The sequence below is a fragment of the Thamnophis elegans genome, chromosome 4, assembly GCF_009769535.1.
Source record: "Thamnophis elegans isolate rThaEle1 chromosome 4, rThaEle1.pri, whole genome shotgun sequence".
NCBI classification, from domain to species: Eukaryota; Metazoa; Chordata; class Lepidosauria; order Squamata; family Colubridae; genus Thamnophis; species Thamnophis elegans.
In genome coordinates this window covers 89,735,346-89,761,797 of record NC_045544.1, presented here as the reverse complement: position 1 = coordinate 89,761,797, position 26,452 = coordinate 89,735,346, and the positions used below count along the sequence as shown (strand labels likewise).

General features: G+C 42.7%; 1 protein-coding gene across 1 annotated transcript in view; it reads right to left on the bottom strand.

The window, feature by feature from the left end:
* The window catches only part of USH2A (usherin), a 517,131-nt gene that overhangs the window by 378,611 nt on the left and 112,068 nt on the right, over positions 1–26,452 (bottom strand). The window contains 4 exon segments of the mRNA XM_032216063.1: positions 6,033–6,190; positions 7,541–7,813; positions 9,034–9,528; positions 14,397–14,555. Coding sequence (XP_032071954.1) covers positions 6,033–6,190; positions 7,541–7,813; positions 9,034–9,528; positions 14,397–14,555 — 1,085 coding nt within the window.

The window sequence follows — 26,452 nt, the reverse complement described above, 5'->3', positions numbered from 1 at the left end:
GAAACTAATGACAATGCACTACAGTTTACATCCACGTGGTGATACTGATAGACTGTACCTGCCCCGAAAATCAGGTGGCAGAGGATTATTACAAGTGAAGCAAACAATTGAAGAAGAAAAACATGGACTGGCTGATTATTTAAAAGAAAGTCAAGAACATCTATTAATCGAAGTAAAGAACAAAAATCTACTGAAGGCCCAACAGACAAAACAAGAATATAGAAAAGATGTGATAAAATCAAGAATGGAGAGTTGGCAGAACAAAGCACTGCATGGTCAATTTCTGGAAAAAATAAAAGATAAAGTGGACAGTGAACAAACTTGGTTATGGTTAAAAACAGGTACATTAAAGAAAGAAACAGAGTCACTAATCCTGGCTGCGCAAGAACAAGCTATCCGCAAATGCCATTAAGGCCAAAATCGAAAAATCCTCTGATGATGCCAAATGCAGACTTTGCAAAGAAGCTGACGAAACTGTTGATCACATACTCAGCTGCTGTAAAAAAATCGCGCAGACTGATTATAAATTGCGGCACAATTCAGTAGCACAAATGATCCATTGGAATTTGTGCAAAAATTATAATATTAAAACAGCAACAAACTGGTGGGAACATCAGCCTGAAAAAGTCACAGAAAATCAGACGGTCAAGATCTTGTGGGATTTCCGTATACAAACCGACAAAATACTGGCGCATAATACACCAGACATCACACTGGTTGAGAAAAATAAGGTCACAATCATAGACATTGCAATACCAGGTGATAGCAGGGTCGCCGAGAAGGAACATGAAAAAATTGCAAGATACCAGGACTTAAAAATCGAAATTCAACGACTATGGCACAAACCAGCAGTGGTAATTCCAGTGGTAATTGGCACACTGGGTGCTATTCCAAAAGCACTGGAATTACATTTAAAACAGTTAAAAATTGACAAAATCACCATCAGTCAAATGCAAAAAGCCGCACTGCTTGGATCTGCACGCATATTACGAAAATACGTTACGACGTCCTAGGCCCCTGGTGGGGCCCGACTAGTAACCAATGCCAAATCTGGCGAAACAACTGGCCGCTGTGATACAATTGTACAATAATAATAATAATAATAATAATAATAATATCAAGCATGGAGAAGTAAAAACTATTGTCAGGCGAGAATACACCAACAGAGTTTGGAAAATTTTGAAATCTAAATTGAATGGTGGAAATACAATCAAGGCCATAAATACCTGGGCAATACCAGTTATAAGATACACAGCTGGTATAGTTAACTGGACACAAGCTGATTTGGACATTTTGGACCGAAAACCAGGAAACTAATGACAATGCACTACAGTTTACATCCACGTGGTGATACTGATAGACTATATCTGCCACGAAAATCAGGTGGCAGAGGATTATTACAAGTGAAGCAAACAGTTGAAGAAGAAAAACATGCACTGGCTGATTATTTAAAAGAAAGTCAAGAACATCTATTAATTGAAGTAAAGAACAAAAAACTACTGAAGGCCCAACAGACGAAACAAGAATACAGAAAACATGTGATAAAATCAAGAATGGAGAGTTGGCAGAACAAAGCACTGCATGGCCAATTTCTGGAAAAAATAAAAGATAAAGTGGACAGTGAACAAACTTGGTTATGGTTAACAACAGGTACATTAAAGAAAGAAACAGAGTCACCAATCCTGGCTGCGCAAGAACAAGCTATCCGCACAAATGCCATTAAGGCCAAAATCGAAAAAAAAAAAAAAAAAAAAAAAAAAAAAAAAAAAAAAAAAAAAAAAAATTGCCATCTTTGATGATGCCAAATGCAGACTTTGCAAAGAAGCTGATGAAACTGTTGATCACATACTCAGCTGTTGTAAAAAAATTGCGCAGACTGATTATAAATTGTGGCACAATTCAGTAGCACAAATGATCCATTGGAATTTGTGCAAAAATTATAATATTAAAACAACAACAAACTGGTGGGATCATCAGCCTGAAAACGTCACCGAAAATCAGATGGTCAAGATCTTGTGGGATTTCCGTATACAAACCGACAAAATACTGGCGCATAATACACCAGACATCACACTGGTTGAGAAAAATAAGGTCACAATCATAGACATCGCAATACCAGGTGATAGCAGGGTCGCCGAGAAGGAACATGAAAAAATCGCAAAATACCAGGACTTCAAAATTGAAATTCAACGACTATGGCACAAACCAGCAGTGGTAATTCCAGTGGTAATTGGCACACTGGGTGCTATTCCAAAAGCACTGGAATTACATTTAAAACAGTTAAAAATTGACAAAATCATCATCAATCAAATGCAAAAAGCCGCACTGCTTGGATCTGCACACATATTATGAAATATGTTATGACGTCCTAGGCCCCTGGGGGGGCCCGACTAGTAACCAATGCCAAATCCGGCGAAACAACTGGCCGCTGTGATACAATTGTATAATAATAATAATAATTTAATGAATGTATCAGATTTGGAAGGTGAACCACAATGATTGTGATATCAGAGAACAAAGGCTAATGGACCAACGACATGTAATTCTAAGCCACAAATTTTTCACTACAGCAGAATTAATAGGAATCGAAGAGAAAGCAACTAATGGTCTGAGTATACCAACAAAGAAGTGTAACATCAAGAATGATCTGCAAACTCAAAGCAAACTGAGGAAGAAAGGGAGGAAGAGGATGCTGAAATGGATGAAGATAAAGAACAAGGAAGCACTAAAGAACAAACACCAACAGATATTGCTCAATTAGCTGAGAAAATAAAGCATCAAATGGAAGATGCTGAAAGAACACGTTTGCCAAAGCTGAACCAAGTGAACCGGAAAGAATTGAGAAAGGTACTAAAAACAGTCAATGAGGCTGTGCAAACCATTCAAACCACTACATTAGCTGAAACAAACCAGCTGATGTATGCATCATCCTTCATAACCACCAAAGAATTGGGTTTGAAAATACAAAAGAACCAAAGAGGCAAGAAGAGGAAGCCTAAGTGGAAAATTTGGTTGGAATTGAAGATTAAAAAGTTCCGTGGAGACTTGAGCAACTTAAAGAACATAAGGCAAGGTCAGCTAAAGAACAAGCAGGTCAAAAGCAGCCTGGAAGCAAGATACGATTTGGAGAATAAAGAGATTGGGATAGTAATTGAAGAGCTGAAGCAGAGGGTTGTTGCCGTTGCTGAAAAGATTAAAAGCACCAGTTTTATAAGAGCTTAGAAAGCGGAGATAGAGTAACAACAAATGAAAAGCCTGATAAAGAGAAAACTCTGAAATTCTGAGAGAATTTGTGGGAAAACAACAAGAACCGCAACAGAAATGCAAAATGGATCAAACAGATTGAGGATTATATTAAAGTGCATAAAATGGAAGATGTGAAAATAACAAAAGAAATGGTGCAAAGACAGTCAACAAAAGTGAAGAACTGGAGTGCACCTGGACCAGATGAGTTACATGAGTTATTTCTGGTTAAAGGCACTTACAAGTGTGCAGAAAAGATTGGCAGCCAAAATGAACCAGATCTTAAAAACACCTGAAAATGATGAATGGACAACTGGAAGGACATTTTTGATCCAAAAAGATAAAGAAAAAGGAAATGATCCTGGAAACTATAGGCCAATCATCTGACTGCCAACAACATACAAGCTCCTAACTGGTATCATTGCAAACCAAATTTATGGATACTTGGAAAGAGATAACTTGCTTCCTGTAGAACAGAAAGGATGCTGCAAAAATTCAAGAGGAACAAAGGAACAAGCTAATCCTAAAGAATTCAAAGAAAAGACAAACCAAGCTGTTCATGGCTTGGATAGACTATAAGAAAGGTTTGATTCAGTTCCCCATAGCTGGATAAAGAAATGCCTGAAAATCTTTGGCATCAGCAGCAACATACAAAAATTCATGGAAACTTCAATGAACCCCTGGAAAACGAAGCTTATAGCTAATGAAGAAGAACTGGGTGAAGTTGAAATTAAACGAGGCATTTTCCAGGGTGATTCCCTTTCACCCCTACTTTTTATACTCTCAATGCTACCACTGACAATCATTTTGAAGAAGATGAACTGTGGACACAAACTTGCAAACATAGGATTGAAAATTTCGCACTTGGTGTACATGGATGATTTGAAGCTGTTTGATAAAACAAAAGCTGAACTGAATTTATTAATTGAAAGCACAAAAGAATTTAGCCAAGATATTGGTAGGAAGTTTGGAATTTACAAATGTGCAACAATGGCAACCAAAGCAGTCGAGGTCATAGAAGATGATGGAATAGAACTTGAGAATGAAGAAATGATAAAGGCAGTAAAACCAGAAGAAGGCTACAAATATTTGGGGATTTTAGAGATCTCTGACTTAATACATAATAAAGTCAAGGAATTAACTTCAGGCAAGAACATTCGACGAATTCGCAAGATATTAAAGTCCAAATTGAATGGAGGAAACATCATAAAAGCCATAAATATCTTGACTACACCTGTGATTTGATATTCTGAGGAATAATTAACTTGACCCAGATGGAGTTGGACAATTTGGACAGAAAAAAGAAGCTTATCACAATGAATCATGCTTTGCACGCTAAAATGGATGTTGACTGATTATATCTACCAAGAGCAGAGGGTGGTCGAGGACTCCTACAAGTAAAACAGACTGTGGAAGAAAAAAAACACAGCTTGAATGATTACATCCAGAAAAGTGAAGAACCAATGATTAAGGAAGTAAATAAAGGAGGCCTTTTAAAGACAACTAAGTCAAAAGCTAAATATAAGAAAGAAGTAATTGAGAAGCGAGCTGAAAATTGGAAAAACAAAGCTATGCATAGCCAATACTTGAAAAGTATTGAAGGTAAAGCTGACCAAAAGCTAACCTGGAACTGGTTAAGATCAGGAGCACTGAAAAAAGAAACAGAAGGCTTTATTTTGGCAGCTCAAGAACAAGCCTTAGACACAAACTACATGGAGAAAATTCAAATGGTACCACCAACAGCAAATGTCGCCTCTGTAATGAGAAAGATGAGACAGTCGACCACTTGATCAGTGGGTGCAGCAAAATTTCACAAACTGACTACCTACAACGCCATGACCACGTTGCTAAGATCATTCACTGGAAATTGTGCCAAAAGTTTGGATCTGAGTACAGCAAAAACCACTGGGACCATCAGGTTGAGAAGGTTTTAGAGAATGAGAAAGTCAAGATCTTGTGGGACTTCAGAATGCAGACTGACAGGCACTTGGCCCACAACACACCTGACATAACAATAGTTGAAAAGAAAAAAGTATAGTTCATTAACATTGCTATACCTGGAGATGCACGAATTGAAGATAAACAGCAAGAAAAAAATCACAAAGTACCGGGACTTGCAAATTGAAGTTGAGCAACTGTGGAAAAAGAAATCGTGTGTTGTCCTGATTGTAATTGGAGCCCTTGGAGCAATATCTAAAGGGCTACCTCACTATTTGGAAATTTTAAATTTATCAGACTTGAACATTCTGATTCTACAAAAAACCACCCTACTTGGAACAGCTTATATCCTTCAACGTCACCTTAACAGTTCCTGGGTCCTTGGTTAGGACTCAAGCTGTTGAGCTACCAACCAGCCCCAAAGGCTGTGAATCTCACCAAAGATTAACCACGCAATAATAATAATTTGAAAAAAAGGAATGGAGAAGGGGAAAACAGCTCATATCTAGTCTTTTTAGGCATAACCAGAAAAATAGAAAACAGTATATCCATATTGGGCTTGTTGAATATCTTTTCAGAATAAAACCACATATTTGTATTCACAAAGGGCAACAACTTCAGAAGTGTCTTTCAAAAATCATTATTTTCCTTTTGACAAGAATGCAAAAAAAATAGCCAGATCCACCTTGGGCAGTTTGCCATAATAACTTTGAGTTCTCACTGTATTTTAATAAATCTAGGCACTGCTCCATTGGCAAATTTCAATTTGGCATAGCCATAAAGATTGGGAACACTTTAGAAGATCAATACATCAATAAGCAGAGAAAACAGATTGCTAATAACAATAATACCTGAGAAAACATTGGCAATACTTTTTGTTCGGTAATTACATTGACGCTATACCCCATCACTTCTCCTCTTGCTTCATTATCTCGTGGCTTTTCCCAAGACACATTCAGAGAATATGGTGAAAGGGGGAATACTGATGGAAGTGGCATGAATACAGGAGCTAAAACACAAATAAATGTGCTAATTTATCATAAATAAATGAACAACATGTGTCAGGCACGTTTTCCCACTATATTGTAAAATACCATCTGTTAAACTTGATAAAATGGCTCTTTGCATCCAATTCCTAAATAAGCAGCTTGTAGAAATTAATTTTCAGGTCTAAAAGGAATTTTTTTAAAAAAGCTACAACTTCAAAGTAAATGTTTCTACCTTATATGCAACTCTCGGATCTTTTTTTTTTCCTCTATAAGGTGCAAACCACCACTAAAATTTTAAATACAATATAGTCTTCATGTACAGCACAGGCTTATCTAGACTCAGGAAAACCTGATTAAAAGGAAGGCTGAGTAATTCAACAAAGTACAGTACATTTAATTACTGAGAAGCTTAGAAGTGCATATTTCTGTCTAGTCTCTCTCTCTCTCTCTCTCTCTCTCTCTCTCTCTCTCTCTCTCTTTCTCTCTCCATGTTAGTGTGTGATTTAATTTTATGACCTCCAATTTTTTTAAAGATAATTCCATGTTTTAAAACTTATACAGGCACCATTAATTAGCAGTGTTTTAGAAAGACTTCTTATATATCACTCTTCAGAAAACTCTACTGGAAGTTTTAACTTCACAAGCAGATGAAAGTGAAATCCTTGGCTTGAAGCCATTATTTAATTTGGACTAAAACATGTTTTGGACTTAGATACCCAAGTAATAGAAATCAGTAAGAATAGTTTTTCAATTCTTCCTATCAATTCTGATTACCTTCCTTAGCTGGCACAAATTAAGCTAAAGATTTGTAGAAATGTCACAACCAGGAAAAAAATTGATTGCAAATCAAGGCCAAAGTTACATAAACAATTCATTGCCCTCTTGCAGAAGTTGTGGAATCTGTGTGTATCCTTGGTAACCTTTTTTCCTGTTTGGTGAAATTCTAGCTTTTAGCAAATTAATGTTCAGTATAAATTTAATAGAATCACTGGATTTAGATAAGTCTCTCACAGGTTTATTTATTTAATTTATTTAAATGAACACAGTAAACGTGTTTAGCAGCTAAATATCATTAGCTAAAATAAGTAAAGCCACCAGTATGAAGTCATTAGCTATCCCCATCTGCCTGTTCTAAATCTTATATTGTAAAACAAGTTTTGATATTACAGAGCATGTATGGCTTCCATTGAAAGCCAAAGCCTTACTGTCTGCCACACATCACTTTTTTTAAAACTTAAAAGAATAAAAAGATATCAACTTAAATAATGACATTTTAGATTTAAACCCCAACTTTAAAAAGCAAGCAAAAAGTTTTGAAAGCTATTTATGATATATTAATATAAATGGTTAATGTAAACTCCAGTAATTACCTGCCTCTGCTGTTCTTTGCAAAGTCCAATTTGAAAATGTGCTGCCAGCCATATTGGCTGATAAAACACAGAACTCATAGTCTGTGAATGGCTCCAAATCCATGATAACAGTACTAGTTACAGGTGGTGTCAAAGCTTTCTCATGTATAGATTCTTCCACTGGATGAAGATTGAACCATCCATTGCTTTGGAAAACACAATTCTCAGGGGAAACATGACTTTCATTGAATTTTACACCTCCTTTCATATATAATTCATACTTAATAATTACACCTAGAAATGAAAGTAGGCACCTTACAAAACAAGTACTGTATATTTCTCTGAAAATATTTACATTTGTACTTTTGTCATTACTATCTAATGCTGAAACTGGTGTGACTTGAAGTATATTGCCTAACTCATCCTCCCAAACATGTATTTGTGAATAGCTGTTCCTTGGTGGAAGTGTGCCAATATCAATTACACTAAGGACCAATCATAACCATAACCTATATACTCTTCAACCTCTGAAAAGGACAAAATAGCTCTTCAGAATGTGAAGGCCTATTGAAATTAACTTTTAATCGCTTTACAGTTTCACTTCCCATTGAATGATTTTTTTTAATAATAGGAAATAAATTCTAGAAAGCAGCAGTTTGGGGAAAAAAAACCTAACCCTGCAAAGGATCAATACTGGGAAGAAACCTTCTATAGAGAAAACCTTGAGAGAAATATGCAAGAACTCTTATCTATACAAAAGGGATGAAACATTTTTTTAAAATCTAGAGCAACAAGATAATGTTCAGATGTGACTCAGGAAGATGCCTCCAAAATTTACTGGAGTGTAAGAAATAAGAGGCAGTACAGCACAATCAGACTTGCTCGATTCTGTTATTACAACCACTTTCAAATCTTTCCTGTAGAGTTGATTTCTGGTCTGGGTTACTTAGTGGAGTTGACACTTTCTCTTTTAAGTGTTTAAGGATAGCAAGAGATAGCATACATATGCAATGAACTGCCTACTATCTCAACAATTATTTGCAGACCTCCATGAGTTTTATTTCTTCTCCTGAAAATTATAGACCATAAGTATGCATTCTCTTGAAACATAAATTAAGCAGTTAGATCTTTGGAAGGAGAAGTTATGTTGCCGGGAATGTGTGACACAGTAACAAAAGAACACCAGATCAATTATACTGAGTCAGAAGTCTTTCCGTTACAGTACTAGCTAGCAGCAAATTTCAAGTTGGTTTTTCCAGCAATATCAAGAGTTATGGAAACCAACTACATGCAAACTGTGTGCTGTACCCATGAGATATTTCTCCTCTTTCTATATGTGACCACAAATGAGATAGTAAATGGGGGCAGGGAGAGAGGAAACAAGTCTCATTGAGTCTTATACCAATTGCCTTCATGTATCCAAGGGGCTAATTCTACTTTCAGGAAAAAATCCCAATAATATCTAGATCTAGTACAATTCTTCCCAATTCGCTGAATGAAACACAAAAACTTACCATTGGTTTTCCTGGGTGGGACCCATTCTACAGCCAATTCAGTAGAGTTGATATTTCGTATGACTGGAGGTAGCTGCTCCTCAGGAGGTGCTTGCGCAGTAACTATTGATAGTTGTTTGCTTAGCAAACAGCCTCCATTAGTACATGCTTGAACATAAAAGATGTATTTTTTAAATGGAACTAAATTCCAGACAGTTATAGAGGTCCCCAAGCTTTCATGCTGGCCACAAGATTGATGTTCAAATGAAGAAATGCATGTCAAAATATATTTCTCTATTGGACCAGTGTCATTTGATAAGGCTGTCCAGTTAAAAGAAATAGAATAAGGTCCAACAGGAAAGACTGGATTTAAATACAGATTTCCTAGAGGTATCCCAGGTTGTGTTCTGTAGGTCAACTCAGTACTTCTTGTAAATCCGTGGATGTTGCTTGCTTCAAGGTAATACGTATAGAAGGTATACGGAAGTAAATTGCTATCAACAAAGACCTGGAGGCCTGAATGAAATATGTAAACATCTTTCTTTTATTTTTACAGTATACATTAAACTATACATAACTTAAAATTCAGACTACAGTTCTTATAAAATGACACAGAAAAGAAAACAAAGCTGGAGAATATTATTAATCAAAATATGACAATCATTTTAAAAAGAATGTAGTAAATAAAATGCTGAATAGTTAAAACTTAACAAGTATCTTTGCTTGCTTGCTTGAAATCATAGAGTTAAAAGACTGACTCAGGAAAATGAGCCTCAAATCACAGGATCTGATTTTTATATTTTTTTGGGAGTTTTGTGTGGAGAAAACTTGCTGAGAAGGAAAAAAAAGGTGTTACATTTTACTTGTCAATTCTGAAATGCTGCATTTTAAATCATTACTGAAGAATCAACATAAAGCTTAATTTAAAAGGAAGATATATTTTACTATCAATTTCTCCTCAACCATTTAGCATAAACATTAGAACTATAAAATATAAAACGTTGGGATCTTTGCATTTTACTTCATGAGCATTAAATAATTTCCTCTGCATTAGGTTTCTTACTAGACTATTGTTAAAGTTGCAGCCAAGCACTTTGGGTAGCTTCTCTAACGTTACAATGACTTTTGCTAGGCTGCATCCATTCATATGTCCCTGTGCTGGTTTTTGTTTTCTTGTGCTTTGTTTTCTTGTGTTTTCATATCTAAAGCAAGTCAAATATAATGTTGGATGTTATTTAAATTTACAGTAATAAGTATAGTAATAAAAAGGCATTTCCTTTTACAAATTAAGAATATTTTCTGGAATTAATCTAAAGCATTATGGAGTAAACATCTAAAATGAGACCTTCTAAATCATGGGTATCAAACTCAATAAGGGCCACATTAGGGTTGTGTTTGACCTCAGGGGGACCACTGGATGGGCATGGCCAGGGTGGGTGTGGTCAAGATGGACATGGCCAGCTTGATATCACTCATGTCAGGATGCACCTGTGGTGGCTGGGTGGGTCAGAGGGGATCCTCCTGCAGCTTTCTACCAGTGAAAATGGACCCCAGGAGCTCCATTTTTGCTGGCTGAGGCACCACGGGTCGGTCATTTGCTATTTCCAGAGTAACCCCACAGGCCAGATCTAAGCACCCCGTGGGCCAAATCTGGTCCATGGGCCTTGAGTTTGATAGCCCTATTCTAGATCAAACCAACAGTTTCCCTTGATAAGAAACTCAAGTAGTTCAGAATTGTCCTGAACAAACAGCAGTATTTCTCCAACACTGTCTTGGAAGAGTCCATAATTTAATGTCAGAGGCTTTGCTTTATATACTCAAAAGCTCAAGCTCAATCATTAGCAGTTCAAAGAGTCAGGTAGCAGGTCATGGAAGAAACCTCTCCTTAAGGCTCTGAAGAGCCACAGCTAGTCAAAGTAGATATACTGGGCTAAGTGGACCAATAGTCAGACAGACATCATTTCCCACTAGTGACTTATAGTGTCTTTACAGCATCAGCCAGCCATTGCTAAAGTGATATAAAGCCTGTCCTCATTATTATTATTTTCACGCAGACATGGCTGGCCTAAAATAATGTTTCTCAACCTTGACAACTTTAAGATGTGTGGATTTCAAAAAGAATTGAAGACTACATGGCATAAAGTTGCCAAGGTTGAGAAACGCTGGTCTAAAAGATTAAATAAATTGCTAAAAGGGAAATGACCAGAGTAGGTACTTCTAACCTGGCATAAAATGTCTATCCTTACTCATATCTCAATATAATTGATAATCAATATTCATAGGAATGAATATTTTTAACTGTCTGGAATGAAAGTCAGCAGTACAAATACATTTCTGATCATCTAACTCTTTCATCTCTTTCCTTTGTCACTTCCCTAAAGCCTCTGCAGAGGATTGTTGGAATTCTGGGGAAGATTTGGAAGGCCCATGTTTCACTGCAGAGGAGAAGGGTTAGCAATGCTCCAGTGATGGAAGCATTTCCATCAACAGAAACATCGCCACATTTAAAAAAAGGAGAAGAAATTAAGAATTAAAGGATAAAAGTTTCTTTGGAATACATAGGTAGTCCTCGACTTACAACAGTTTGTTTAGCTGCAGGATCCAATCTAGGTTGGTCACCTGGACCAGAGTTTTTGTGTTCTAAGCTTTTGGACACGTGGTAGAGCACATTTCTTGGCTAGAGAGCAGTTTCCCTGAAGATGAGTCCCAGAACAAATCTGAAAACTTGGAAGACAAAACCTCTCATCCCAGTGACTGACTCAGGTTGGATTCTGCAACATTATCCTGGGACATGTATATTCACCTTCATTCATAAGCTTGTTTAGTGGCTACTCAAAGTTACAACAGTACTGAAAAAAGTGACTTATGACCATTTTTCATACTTACGACCATTGTAGCACCCCCAGCGTCACATTTGGATGCTGGACAACTGGTTCATATTTATGATGATTGCATTGTCATGTGATCCCCCCCACCCTTTACAATCTTCTGACGAACAAAATCAATGGGGAAGCCAGATTCACTTAACAACCATGTTACTAATTTAACAACTTCAGTGATTCACTTAACAAATGTGGCAAGAAAGATTGTAAAATGGGGCAAAACTCACTTAACAAATTTCTCATGAATTTTGGGCTCAACCAATATAAGTTATAAGTTGAGGACTACCTACATCTATTTGCAGTCTTGCTTTGATATGAAAACCTCTAAACATTATTTTGCTCTGACTCCAGAAAGCTATCAGTTAAATAAGCAAGGTTTTGAGAATACTGAGTGATTGATTGTTGTCACCAGAGGTACAGAGTTTATTGTTTTTTATTGTTTTTATATCATTTGTAAGCCACCCAGAGTCACTGAGAGTTGGGCAGCCATGTAAATTTTCTTAAATAAATAAATTTATAACTTTCCTTAACAAATTGGAGGCTTTTATATCTGTATTTCCCACTGTTCAAACTAGGAGTTCTATGAAGGCAGAAGTATTTAAGTGGTTGTCTGTAATATAAATACTATATACATCCTGAGAAGCAGCCATAACTTTTGTAGCATTATTCGATTTACGAAAGTTTCAAATAATTATGTTTGACAAAAATCTCAGGCTATTTATCTAGCCACATAAATACATACAAATTCAGTTTGGGTTCTGGAAATTATTGATATCAGCCTATGATTTGACAAGTGGTACTTTTAATTGTTGTAAGAGCAACTGTTTACTCTTGCTAATGAACCTTGAAAAGACACTCACAGAATATGGGAGGCAAGAGGTCATGATTGGTACAGAGCTGTACATTGGTCTCCAAGTTTAGGGATTTTGTCCAGTTGCCAGCACTATTCAAAGTGTCATATAAACACCTAGAAGTTTCCTGCCTAATTAAGACCCTTGGGAGTGGACACATCTGCCTTTTGATGAAAATATGCAGAGAGCAGATCTCTTAGGCAATGAAAGAGGCTGCTAGTGATGGTTGGACATGGATAGTGTTATATTTGTGCTGTGCGGACTGGGGGTGCTGGGGGTCCTCTTTGCATTCATCCACAATAGAAAGAAAAATATGCAGCTTGATGGCTCAGTAGAAGCAAGCATGATTAGAAAGAGAGATCTGCAGAGCCGATTGCTACATTTGGAAGGATCGACTGGGAATCACTGAGGAAAGCTTGACCAATGTACTGGAATTCCAAAAGCAATTTCCCCCTCTTTCCCTTCTCATCCCAGGCTAAATACTGACAACAGTGAAGTTGTCTCATGAAGTGAGCATATAAAAGTAGAAATAAAAGTAGAAGTGATAGCAATGTTTCCAATATCTATGGGGCTGCCACAAAGAAGAGGGGGTTAACTTATTCTCCAAAGCACCGGAGGCAGACAAGAAGCAATGGATGGAAACTAATCAAGGAGAGAAGCAACCTAGAACTAAGGAGAAATTTCCTAATAGAACAATTAATCAGTGGAACAACTTGCCTCCAGAAGTTGTGAGTGCTCCAACACTGGGAATTTTTAAGAAGAGATTGGACACCATTTGCCAGAAATGGTATAGGGTTTCCTGACTAAGCAGGGGTTGGACTAGAAGACTTTCAAACCTGTTATTTTGTAATTCTGTAAATATAGGGAATCAGGGAGGGAGCATTTGGGACAGTTAAGAACCTGCAAAAAGATCTGTAAAGAAATATATTTATAATTGATAAGCTAAGGTCTCTCTGTGTGTGATGTAATTGTATACAGATACACAATATAAAATATTAATTTATTCAATGTATATTAATTGAAAATACTGAAACAATAGCCACAAGTGTAACCTAGATAAAATGTTTGTGTGTTTGTATATTCAATTACAAGTCAGAAAAGTTCTGATCCTTTCCCACTCTCTTCAGTTTAAGAATATCCTTTTTGTTTTAATTTTCTCAGTGTATTTATGTCAAATAGTATATGCCAAGAACCAGTTATAATTGTATGAATCCTATGTGTAGCAAACTAGCATAGGGTATATAAAATAATAAAGCATTCTTTAGTATGTGAATGACAAAAATGTAAACATTTTAAGATCTGAGCTGCTTTTCTATACACAGAAACCTAATATATCAAGAATTGTTTTTTTTAAACATGAATTGAATAAATAGGCTAGAAATTTCTTCACACATACATACTTTATATCATGTTGAGTTAAAAATGCAGCAGCAACAGCAAATAGATTGGGGTCAAGAAGAAAATGTGACTTTAAAACCCACAAAGAAAAGTTGAAATTACATTTACTTGATGTGTGAAAACAACAGCCAAGATATATATATGTGGAAGACATGTAACACAGTGCTCCAATCGAGAATAAAATGAATAATGAATAAAAACACTTTTGAAGTAAACAAACTATAAAGGCATATATCATATTACGAGCACTCACTGTAAGGATGATAGTTCTCTGTTGTGTAGATCTGAGTCCCATTTCTGTACAGTTTGTAAGCAAGCCAATTTGAATTGGGAGAATCGGGCGGATTCCAAGTGAGTCTGATAGCTGAAGAATTTACAATCTGCCCTTCGGGAGGAGGCTGCTGGGAAGGAGCTAGATTAAAATGAAGATTGAAAGAGGATAATTGCCACAGTTTGATAAACTAACATGCATCCTGCTAGGGAAAAGATTCTTACCAAGCCCCCAAATCTATACTTCATTAAGAAGGCCTACCATTTCAGCCTTTTCTTACAAGAAAGCTTTAGCATAATTACAAATCTAATTTGCATGTCAAACCAGTTACCTAGAACAGGCAGGTAACTCCAACATTTCTGCTTCGGCAAACTACCTGAGATAGTGATGGTGGTGGTGGGAGATGGGATGATTTGCAGCTTCATGCACACACACACCAATTCCTCATCTAGTTCCAAAAGGGCTGCGGCCTGACAGAGGGCCAGGGACTGGGGGTAGTGGACCTCTGACCTAGCATATACAGTAGAACTTCTGGTCACATAACTTTGGTCACAAACCGATTTGGTCGTGATCTGAACCTAATCTTACAAATTTTGGCACGGAAACAGAAATTGGCTGTGGGGGGTGGGGGAGTGTGCATTTTTTGGTCGGAACCTGGTTTGGTCATGGTCAGAAGCGTTTGTGACCAGAGATTCTACTGTATTGGAAATTACAAAAATGTAGAGCAAAATGCCATTCAAATGGCACATCATTTTATCCTGGCTAACTACCGTATATACTCGAGTATAAGCCGAGTTTTTCAGCCCACTTTTTGGGCTGAAAAAAGCCGGCTCGGCTTATACTCGAGTCTACAACTGGATCGGCAGTGCTGTTGCCTGTTGGAGGAGGAGGGATTCCTTCCTGCGAGACCCATCCAGAAAAATGCGGGGAGCGGCAGCGGAGCCCCGGGCTGCTTCTGCTCCATCCGCTGGACTGTTTCCTCGCCTGCCCGCCCGCCTGCTCATTCATTCCGTTTCCTAGCCTGCCTGGCCACTTATTCGTTTCGTTTCCCTCCCCTGCCTGCCCCCTCGTTCATTCCATTCCTAGCCTGCCAGGGGAAGGATACTATGAAATCCCCCAAATCCTCCCCACTCCAGGGATAGGATACTATGAAAGCCCCAGGATCTCTTGTCTTGCTGGGCAGTCTGCGCCAGCCATTCCCTCTCCTCTGTTAACTCCCTTCCATTCCACGTCCGAGTCAAAGGACGGCCGTGGCTGCTGGACCTCCTGATGGGCCAGAGGTCTGTCTGTCTGTCTGGATGTTTGTCTGGATGTGTCTGTGTATGCGCGTGTAGTCCGCTGACTTCCACGCAGGTGAGCCGCTGCAAGCCTCCCAAACGTGACAGGCTCCCAGCTTGGTGGAAGAGTTTGACGCCCTTCCCGGCTTTGCTCTCCTTCGGGGTTAGAATCGGAACCCGAGGATGCCGGGTTCCAGTCGCCCCCTGGCGTCCGAACCGAGAGTTGCCCGGCGAAGTTCCTCGGTGGGAACTCCGGCCGCTGCCCACCCGTGGGGAGAGAGGGATGAGCCCCGAGCGAGCCGCCTCGGTTTGGCAACCAAACCCATCCAGCCTTTACCTCCCGTCCCCCCGCCCGCCCGCTCGCAGCCCCCTCCCCGGGCTGGCGCCAACTCCTCCCCGTGCCCGGCCTCCAGCCGAGGCAAGTCGGTGTCTCTTTAAGCTAGAGAGAGGAGGGGAGGGAAGGCAGGGACCAGCCGGCTGACAATGGGCCGGAGCGGCTGAGTTGGAGCAAATTCCGCGGCGGAGGCGGCGTCCCAGCTCCAGCGGCTCCGAGGCGAGCAGCTTGGCCCTTCCGCTGGGCGCTCGGAGATGAAGGCGCGCTGGCGCTGAGTTGAGCGGCGAGCTTGCCGAGCGCGCGGCTCCGGGAAGCCCCCCTTCTCCTCCCTGCTGGAAGCCGAGCGAGCCCCGCCGCCCACGGACTCCCGCGGCCACCCCAGGGCTCTGGGAGGCAGGACCCGGAGGCAGCCCAGCCCTGCCGCCGCCCCGCGCCCTCCACCCGCTGCGCGAGAGGGGACCCCGCTTTCCCCTTGCCGGATGCGTCCCTGGCGGAGCTGAGCAATGCGGCGGAGGCTCCCGCTCTGGTTCCGGAGCTTGCTGTGCCTCTGGCCGGTCCTGGTGGGACCCACGGCAGGTAAGAGGCGCCGTCGAGCGCCTCGTACAATGATTTATGTATGAGGTTTAAGTGACTGAGACACACTCCTGGCTACGCAGCAATGTTATTTCTGACTTAGTATACTATGAAATCCCCCAAATCCTCCCCACTCCAGGGGAAGGATACTATGAAATCCCCCAAATCCTCCCCACTCCAGGGGAAGGATACTATGAAATCTACATTTCCTCCCCACTCCAGGGGAAGGATACTATGAAATCCCCCAAATCCTCCCCACTCCAGGGGTAAGATACTATGAAATCCACATTCCCTCCCCACTACAGGGGTAGGATACTATGAAATCCCCCAAATCCTCCCCACTCCAGGGGAAGGATACTATGAAATCCACATTTCCTCCCCACTCCAGGGGAAGGATACTATGAAATCCCCCAAATCCTCCCCACTCCAGTGGTAGGATACTATGAAATCCACATTCCCTCCCCACTACAGGGGTAGGATACTATGAAATCCCCCAAATCCTCCCCACTCCAGGGGTAGGATACTATGAAATCCACATTTCCTCCCCACTACAGGGGTAGGATACTATGAAATCCCCCAAATCCTCCCACTCCAGGGGTAGGATACTATGAAATCCACATTCCCTCCCACTACAGGGGTAGGATACTATGAAATCCCCCAAATCCTCCCCACTCCAGGGGAAGGATACTATGAAATCCACATTTCCTCCCCACTCCAGGGGAAGGATACTATGAAATCCCCCAAATCCTCCCCACTCCAGGGGTAGGATACTATGAAATCCACATTCCCTCCCCACTACAGGGGTAGGATACTATGAAATCCCCCAAATCCTCCCCACTCCAGGGGTAGGATACTATGAAATCCACATTTCCTCCCCACTCCAGGGGAAGGATACTATGAAATCCCCCAAATCCTCCCCACTCCAGGGGTAGGATACTATGAAATCCACATTCCCTCCCCACTACAGGGGTAGGATACTATGAATCCCCCAAATCCTCCCCACTCCAGGGGTAGGATACTATGAAATCCACATTTCCTCCCCACTACAGGGGTAGGATACTATGAAATCCCCCAAATCCTCCCCACTCCAGGGGTAGGATACTATGAAATCCACATTCCCTCCCCACTACAGGGGTAGGATACTATGAAATCCCCCAAATCCTCCCCACTCCAGGGGAAGGATACTATGAAATCCACATTTCCTCCCCACTCCAGGGGAAGGATACTATGAAATCCCCCAAATCCTCCCCACTCCAGGGGTAGGATACTATGAAATCCACATTCCCTCCCCACTACAGGGGTAGGATACTATGAAATCCCCCAAATCCTCCCCACTCCAGGGGTAGGATACTATGAAATCCACATTTCCTCCCCACTCCAGGGGAAGGATACTATGAAATCCCCCAAATCCTCCCCACTCCAGGGGTAGGATACTATGAAATCCACATTCCCTCCCCACTACAGGGGTAGGATACTATGAAATCCCCCAAATCCTCCCCACTCCAGGGGTAGGATACTATGAAATCCACATTTCCTCCCCACTCCAGGGGTAGGATACTGCAAAATCCCCAATTCCTCCCCACTCCAGGGGAGGAAATAAATATTCAAAAACATTATTGGTATCTATTTTTATTTTTGAAATTTACCGGTAGCTGCTGCATTTCCCATCCTAGGCTTATACTCGAGTCAATAACTTTTCCAGGTTTTTGTGGTAAAATTAGGTGCCTCGGCTTATATTTGGGTCGGCCTATACTCGAGTATATACGGTATTTAAAATATCTAGAACTTGCAAGCAGCAATACATCAGTTTGGGCACCAATACCCCAAAGTGTTTGAATATTTCCTTGGCCTCGTATTTATAGTTACCAATAATAGATACTAATTGTGCTTTATAGTCAGATTAGAAAGTAGACCTCATACTCAGGGACAAAATAACAATTGCCTTTTAGCATTTGTTTATTCATGAACAAAAGTATCATATTTCAAAATAACTTCATTGATTTTGGCTTCAAAGCTGACATCCACATAACAATAGTCAGCACATTATCAAATAAATAAATCAATTTCACCCAAAACAAGGGTTCTATATTTTTCTTACAGTCATCTATAAGGTTGACCCTCCTTTAACTGTTAAGTATGAAGACTATTCCCAAAATAACAGATATAACATGGGCTCAGAATTGACCAGTTACCAAGAGCTAGGATGTTCTAGCATAATTTTATTGTTTAATTAAAATCATTTTCTTTTTCTTATTAAAATAGGGGGCTTTACCAAGTACTAAATCAGTCAACTATATTAATCAACTCCAGCAGACTGAAGAAAATAGAGCCTTGTGGCTATGCTTGTCTTTATAAAACATCTTTTCCAGCCTTTTCTTCCTGGTATTATAATTTAAAATTAAAATTTATATTCCTATTTAAGATTACTACTCTACTTTTAAATTTTGAAATTCTTTATACAGTTTGAAACATAATTACAAGGAAGGGGTTTTTTTAGTTATCATTATGAGCAGTAGTATTACTATTCCATCCCTTAGGCTTATATAGGAACATCATTTAGTATCAATTCTTAACTTACATAATAATCAGTGTGAAAGAAAGGCAATGACAGAAGATGGGATGGGATGGGGTGGGGTGGGGTGGGGTGGGTGGGATACAGTGGAGTGGAAGTGAAGTGAAGGGAAGGGAAGGGAAGGGAAAAGAAGAGAAGAGCTTTATTTGGCTAAGTAAGGCTAGACACACAAGAAATTTGGCACAGAAACACTCCATGTATTTGCATATTATAGAAATGAACATTTATATTTGTTCTACCTTAATATAAATTTAATAATTTCCTTCTTGGCATGTTACCTACTACCATTCATCTATATGGGCTCCTTCTTTGGGATGTAAACCTATATATAACACCTATATATGAAATATATATTTTAACCTTACTTGTGGAATGTGGATAGGGACATTGGAGAGAGAGAAAATAAAGAATAAATCTCTTACAAGTTCCATGAAGGTGACTTCATCATTAACAATGATTTCCTTCCTTCCTTCCTTCCTTCCTTCCTTCCCTCGCTCCCTTGCTCCCTCCCTCCCATTTTGTGTCTGATTCTTTTTTTTTGCACTAGAAGTAGCATCAGCAAATAACATTCGAAAATTCAGAAAATTACTTTCCTCAACAATTCAGATTCTGCTGCATTTTCATGGTCTGTCAGTGCATTTCTTAAGAGCGCTACTGATGCTATAAAGCAGAGCTGCGCTCATAGTATTTATAAAACTACTTCCTAACCTTTAAAATTTGAATTATACTACATTGCATTTTCCCAGTACATATTTCCATCAAATTGCTTTTGATGTCAGTTTAATGTTTATCTAATAGACTACAAGGATATAGTATGAGAGTTATACTGATGAAATAGATTATATGATAATTTTGTCAAAGAGAAGGGTTTCTTTTTATATGACTAATATACGTAATAATTAATTATTTTACTGCCACTATATAAGATTCTAATCTCCTTTAAATTTTATTAATTTCACTTTGAAAGAATAATGGAAATTACATAGAATTAGACAGAGGAAATCAGCAACAAAGGGAAAATTATTATGTAAATCCAGGCAGATTAAATATTGCCTGCAATCTAAATATGGGAACACAAGATCTTCATGCATGTCAATAGCTATAAAATTTATACATGTCCCTGCTGTATTCAAAGCTTTGCTTTTGTAAATTCAGAAATTGGAGCTACAACCAGTAATTCTGAGTTCATGATTATTACCTAGATATTATAGTAAGGTGGGCGAGGTGGGGAATGAAGAGAAAACTTGCGAAACATTCCTTTTATAATACCATGAATATTATTTTAGAATAAGTACCATGTATGTAAATGCACACTCAACCCCAATTGAGAATTAAATATTTCTACATGTTTAAGTAAAAGGATGATGATGTAGTTTTAGTTGCACTGGATCTGGGCCGCAATCCTGATACTGATATGATATGTCCTCCTTTGATTGTCTGGGTAGTAATTTAGAGTTGGGATGGTTAGGCTGCCAAGTTCTAGAATTCTATTCAGTTCAGTTAATGTACAGCTGAGTTCTGATATAATGGACTTCTCAGTCCTCAGAAACAGAATGACAGTTTGCAAAATATTACAAATTCATTGCATCTGCACATTCCTATTTTATCTGGAAATTGGGTAGCCATCTCCCCTCTGCACCAACAAGTAGATAGGAAGAAAATCTAGGAATGTCCACCTTATTTAAAAGTAAATGGTGTACTAAAGTAAAGGCTTCCTGGTACCACATTTTCTGTATTCCCTCTCAATAAATCCAGCTAATAAGAGTTGGTAAGAATCTAGTTGTTTCCGAAGAGAAGTGTGGGAGGAGTAACCATGAGGAGTAACCATGGGTATTAACCAAGCCTTCTTGCCTATTGGAGACTGAGGAAATCTTTGGAAGCCACACCTCCTGCTGTTCCTGTGGCTACTCAGATTAACCTCAGTCTCGGCCTGAACGGAGTGTTTTTTTCCTCTCTCCCTTCTTTCCGAAAACTCAGGAGTTTTTAGTTTCAGCAAGGTTTACAGCAAGGATTTCAGATTGAAGATCAGTAAATTCGTCTCACCTTCCTTCTGCTGTGCTCCACGCCACTAATTCAAGCCTCGGCTTGCCAGCACGTGCGCAGATGCCCACGGGGCCGCCTGGTCGCACCGAGGGGGTGGAAGCCCTCAAAAAAGCCGCAGGGTCGAAAGGAACATCCACGCGACGCTCGGAGGAGTCCAGGAGAACCGGAGGACCAACAACCCTTCGAGGATTGCGAAGGAGGATCCCGGAGGCGAGAGGAGACTCCCGACGACACCAGCAGTCGCCATCTTAGATCGCTGCCATCTCAGGAGCACGTGGGTGAGTGCGTGATCAGCATTCCGATGCCGAAAGCACTCACAAGGCACTAGGAAGCCAGAAGAGGCTCCCTTTCTGCTCTGCCCCGCCGGTGATCCGGGGGGTAACCCAGGGCCGTGCCTGCCGGCAGCAGAGACCAGAATCTAGCGAAGAGAAGCAGCGGATCCAAACCCCAAGGAGGTGAATCTGCCTTACAGCTGGCTGCAGAAGGAGGACGTGGGTGAGCAACGAACTGTGAGTAATGGTGGAGGCGACCAGGAGTAAGGATCCTAGACCCAGAGCCCCAGGGGGTGCGGATCCCAAGGAGGGGCCCTCTAAAGCGATTCCTCCTGCCCCCAGAGGCAGATCCCCAGTTAGGAGGGACAAGGCCAGGGCTCCCAAGAAGCCAACTCCCAGGAAAGAGGCCAGAACAACCAGGGCCTCGGCCAGGGAGTACAGGGCGACCATCAGCCCTTCTCCCTCCAGATCTCGCTCCCCCCACAGGCCTTCAGCCCGGGCTGAGTACAGAGCACCATCCCCAGCCTCTCCAGAGGGTTCTCTTAGAAGGCACAGCTCCCTTTCTCCGCCTCTCTCTCCTGCCCCCCTAGCGGACTCGAGAGCGGATCCCTTTGGCCACAGAGCAGCCAGCCCAACCCGGCCTCGCCTAGCACCTCTATCCCCTGAACCCAGGGAATATTCCCAGCCACCAGAGCTCCAGCCTGCGCTGCCTGACCTAATCAGCAACTTCCAGGACATGCTAGCCAGAGCACTGGTCCAGGTTATGGCTTCTAGCCTAACTCAGCAGCCACAGGTCTCCAGTAGCAGAGCCCCTCAGGAGCCCCCCCAGAAGACAGAACGATCGCCCTAGCACCTCGGCTGCAAGGGAAGCCAGGTCTCCCTCCCCATGCACGGCTAGTGAGGCATCCGATCTAGAGGAGGGAGAACTAAAGGAATTGGGTTTTTCAGAGGATGAGGACCCCCAGGTGGAGGAGGATTCCACCATGGCGGGCCTTTTTCCCCCTCCCTATTCAGTTCTCTATTACGCAAGGCAGCCGCCATAGCGGACCTGGATCCACCCCCGGATCCTAAGCCTACAACTGAGTCCTCTGGCAAGGGCAAGAGTAAGAAGAAAAAGGGACCCTTTCATAGGCCCCCTGTAGCTAAGGAGGAAATTCCCACACCAGAAATGTTCATGGAGGTGCTTAAATCGCAATGGGTAAAGCCAGGGTCTTTCCCCACCCCAGGGGGGAATGAAAGGAAATTTTATAATCTTAATCAGGCTTTCGCCCAGGCTTTACAGATACCTGAAGTGGACAATCCGGTGGCCACCCTGGCATCCTCTTCAGCGGTCATAGCAGGCGACACCGCCAAATGCCTCAAACCTGAAGATTAGAAGGCATAGTTCTACGCAAAACGTTCCAGGCCATCACCTGGGCTATCAGGGCGGCCGCCTCTGCTTCTTTCTTTAATAGGTCCACGGTCCTGTGGTTGGAGCAACTGAGGGATAGGACCCCAGCATCTGAAGTGCGACTCTTACAGGACATCTCCAAGATGCTTGCGGCAACGCAATTCTCAGCGGACGCCACCTTGGACGCGGTAAAGTATGCTTCACGAGCTATGTCTTCCTCAGTTGCTTCTAGGCGACTACTCTGGCTACGCCATTGGCAGGCAGAATCCCGGATGAAGTGGCACCTAACCGGCGCAGAGTACACCGGGGAAAAGTTATTTGGGATGGCGCTGGACCCTCTCCTTGTAGAAGATAAAAACAAACGGAAAATCCTCCCGTCAACAAACAAACGGTCGGATTTTCGCCATGCACCGTACCCCAGGAGGGCCTCCTACAGACCACCTGATGGAGACAGTCAAGGCCAGAGGTACCAAAACCCCAGATTTCACAGGCAGGGGGATAGACAATTCCAAAACAGGTTCAGGGGCCAACATCAGGGAAAGCGGCCCTTTCGAGGAGGAGGCGGTCGCCCCTTCCGCAGATTCAAGTGATCCGAACCCGGATCACCCCATCGGCGGTCGCCTCTCCATGTTTGCGGATGCCTGGGGATGTATCACTTCGGATGAGTGGGTACTCCAGACGGTAAGGCTCGGGCTTTGCCTGGAGTTCCGCTCCCTTCCTCCCAGTAGGTTCCGCACCTTCACCTCCTCCTCAGACCCGACCAAAAGGGCCCTTAAGGCCAAGGCCATTAAACATCTCCTAGACATTAGGGCCATCGAGAGGGTCCCAGAGGGGGAGAAGGGGTCAGGGTTCTATTCGAACCTATTTCTAGTCCCTAAAAGCTCGGGGGGTTGGAGAGCCATCCTGGACTTAAAGTTACTCAACTCCAGGGTGGTATACCGAAAATTTAAGATGTCCTCACTGAAATCTATCCTGGAAGGCATCTGACCGGGTGACTTCCTAGCATCCATCAACCTCACAGAGGCATATCTCCATATCAGGATCGCCCCGGAACACCATAAATTCCTGAGGTTCTCCCATGAGGGGAACCATTTCCAATACAGGGCCTTGCCCTTCGGGTTGGCTTCAGCTCCCAGGACTTTCACCAAGGTGCTCGCAGCAGCAGCTGGTCACCTACGCTCCCTCTCTGTCCATTTATTCTGCTACCTAGACGACATCCTCATCTTGGCCAGGTCTCCTGACTCGGCTGCAAGAGACCTGGGTATTACCATCGACACTCTCAGATCCCTGGGGTTCTCCATTAACCTGGAGAAGAGTCACCTCGTGCCCTCCACTAGACTCCTTCACCTAGGGTCCATCATTGACTCCGTGGCGGGGGAGGTTTTTCTCTCCCAGGATCGCAAGGACAGCATTGTTAAGATGATTCACGAGGTTCGCAAGTCACGTTCTGTCCCTGTAGTTCTTCTTTCCAGGCTCCTGGGGAAGTTCATCTCGTGTATAGGCATTGTTCCGTGGGCCCGACTGCACGCCAGGGAGCTCCAGTGGCTCCTGCTGCCACATCAGAAGGCCGGAACGAGCGACGCGACCTTCAGGATCCGGGTAGCAATAGCAATAGCAATAGCAGTTAGACTTATATACCGCTTCATAGGGCTTTCAGCCCTCTCTAAGCGGTTTACAGAGTCAGCATATCGCCCCCACAGTCTGGGTCCTCATTTCACCCACCTCGGAAGGATGGAAGGCTGAGTCAACCTTGAGCCGGTGAGATTAGAACCGCTGAACTGCAGATAACAGTCAGCTGAAGTGGCCTGCAGTACTGCACCCTAACCACTGCGCCACCTCGGCTCAGTGCTGCTATCCTTCCGCTGGTGGTTGCTATCCTTCCGCTGGTGGCTGTCTCCAGCCCTGAACAGAGGCTGCCTCTTCAGGGAACTGACAAGGATGACGCTCACCACCGACGCAAGCCTCTTCGGCTGGGGGGCCCACCTGGAGAACCAGATCACCCAAGGTCGGTGGACCCCAGCAGATCTAAAACACAACATCAACTGGTTGGAGCTCAGAGCCACCCACCTGGCCCTTCGACACTTCAAAAGCATGGTTAGAGGTCAACATGTCCTAGTCTTAACAGACAACGTAGCGGCCAAGGTACACGTGAACAGACAAGGTGGCACCCACTCCAAGGCTCTCCGTGACGAGGCGCTGCGCCTGGGACACTGGGCAGAGAAACATCTGTCATCCATCAAAGCAGAGCACATCTCCAGAACAGAGAATCATCAAGCAGATTGGCTAAGCAGAGAAACGATGGACAATGGAGAGTGGCAGCTCCACCCCGCGATCTTCCGCCAGATCTGCGAGAGGTTCCGTCATCCGATGGTGGACCTGTTCACGACGCCACACAACGCCCAGCTGCTGGAGTTCGTCTCGAGGTTCCCGACTCCGGGAGCCATGGACACGGACGCCCTACATTGCAGTTGGCCACCAGGTCTTCTCTACACTTCCCCCCCTTCCCCTCATTCCCGGGGTTCTGAGGAGGGTGGTAACAGAGAGGGCAGAACTGATAATGGTAGCTCCCTTTTGGCCGCGCCGCCCCTGGCTGGCAGACCTAGTGGACCTGTCCACAGCTCCTCCCTGGAGGATACCAGCAGGGGAGGTGGCACTTCACCAGGGGTCCCTAGAGCACCCGGACCCGGAGTGGCTCCATCTGACCATCTGGCGTTTGAGTGGGAACAACTAAGACAGGCTCAGTTTTCCGAAGAGGTCATCAAGGTGGTAGAGGCTTCCCGGAGGCAGTCCACCACCCGTATCTACAATGCTTCCTGGGTGGCCTTGTCAGACTGGTGCCGGGGTAAGGGCATCTGTCCAATGACGGCCTCGGTTCCCCAGGTTCTGGACTTCCTCCAGGAGGGTCATCAGAAGGGCCTAGCCACCAGTACCCTTAGGTGTCAGGTTTCCGCCCTTTCCACTGTCCTGGGGAGGGTGAACGCTCCCCCCTTGTCCCAACATCCAGTTCTTAGGCGATTTCTCAAGGGGGCAGTGAATCTGAAACCCTCAGTGGTCCATCGATTCCCCTCCTGGGAATCCCACGGTCCTCCAGGCTCTAACGGAGGCTCTGTTCGAGCCCCTGAAGGAGGTTTCCCTTCAGCTACTGACCCTTAAGGTCGTTTTTCTGGTCGCCATCACTTCGGCCAGAAGGGTCTTGGAGATCAACGCCCTCTCCAGCAGAGCAGACCTCTGCACCTTCTTAGATAACAGGGTCATCCTCAGACTCGACCCTTCCTTCATGCCCAAGGTCAACTCCCCCTTCCACAGAGGGTTAGACATCATTCTTCCAGATTTCTGTCCCCATCCCTCCGGGGAGAGGGAGAAATCTTGGCATAAGTTAGATGTTAGAAGGGCTCTGCACATCTACCTAAAGCGCACAGTGTCCTTTAGATGCTCAGAGGCCCTCTTCGTGTCCTTTCAACCATCCACCCGAGGGGCTAAGGTCTCCCCAGCCACCATCAGCAGATGGATTAGAGCGGCCATCTCACAGGCCTATGAGGCTCGGGGTCTCCAGGTCCTGCAGGATATCACAGCGCAC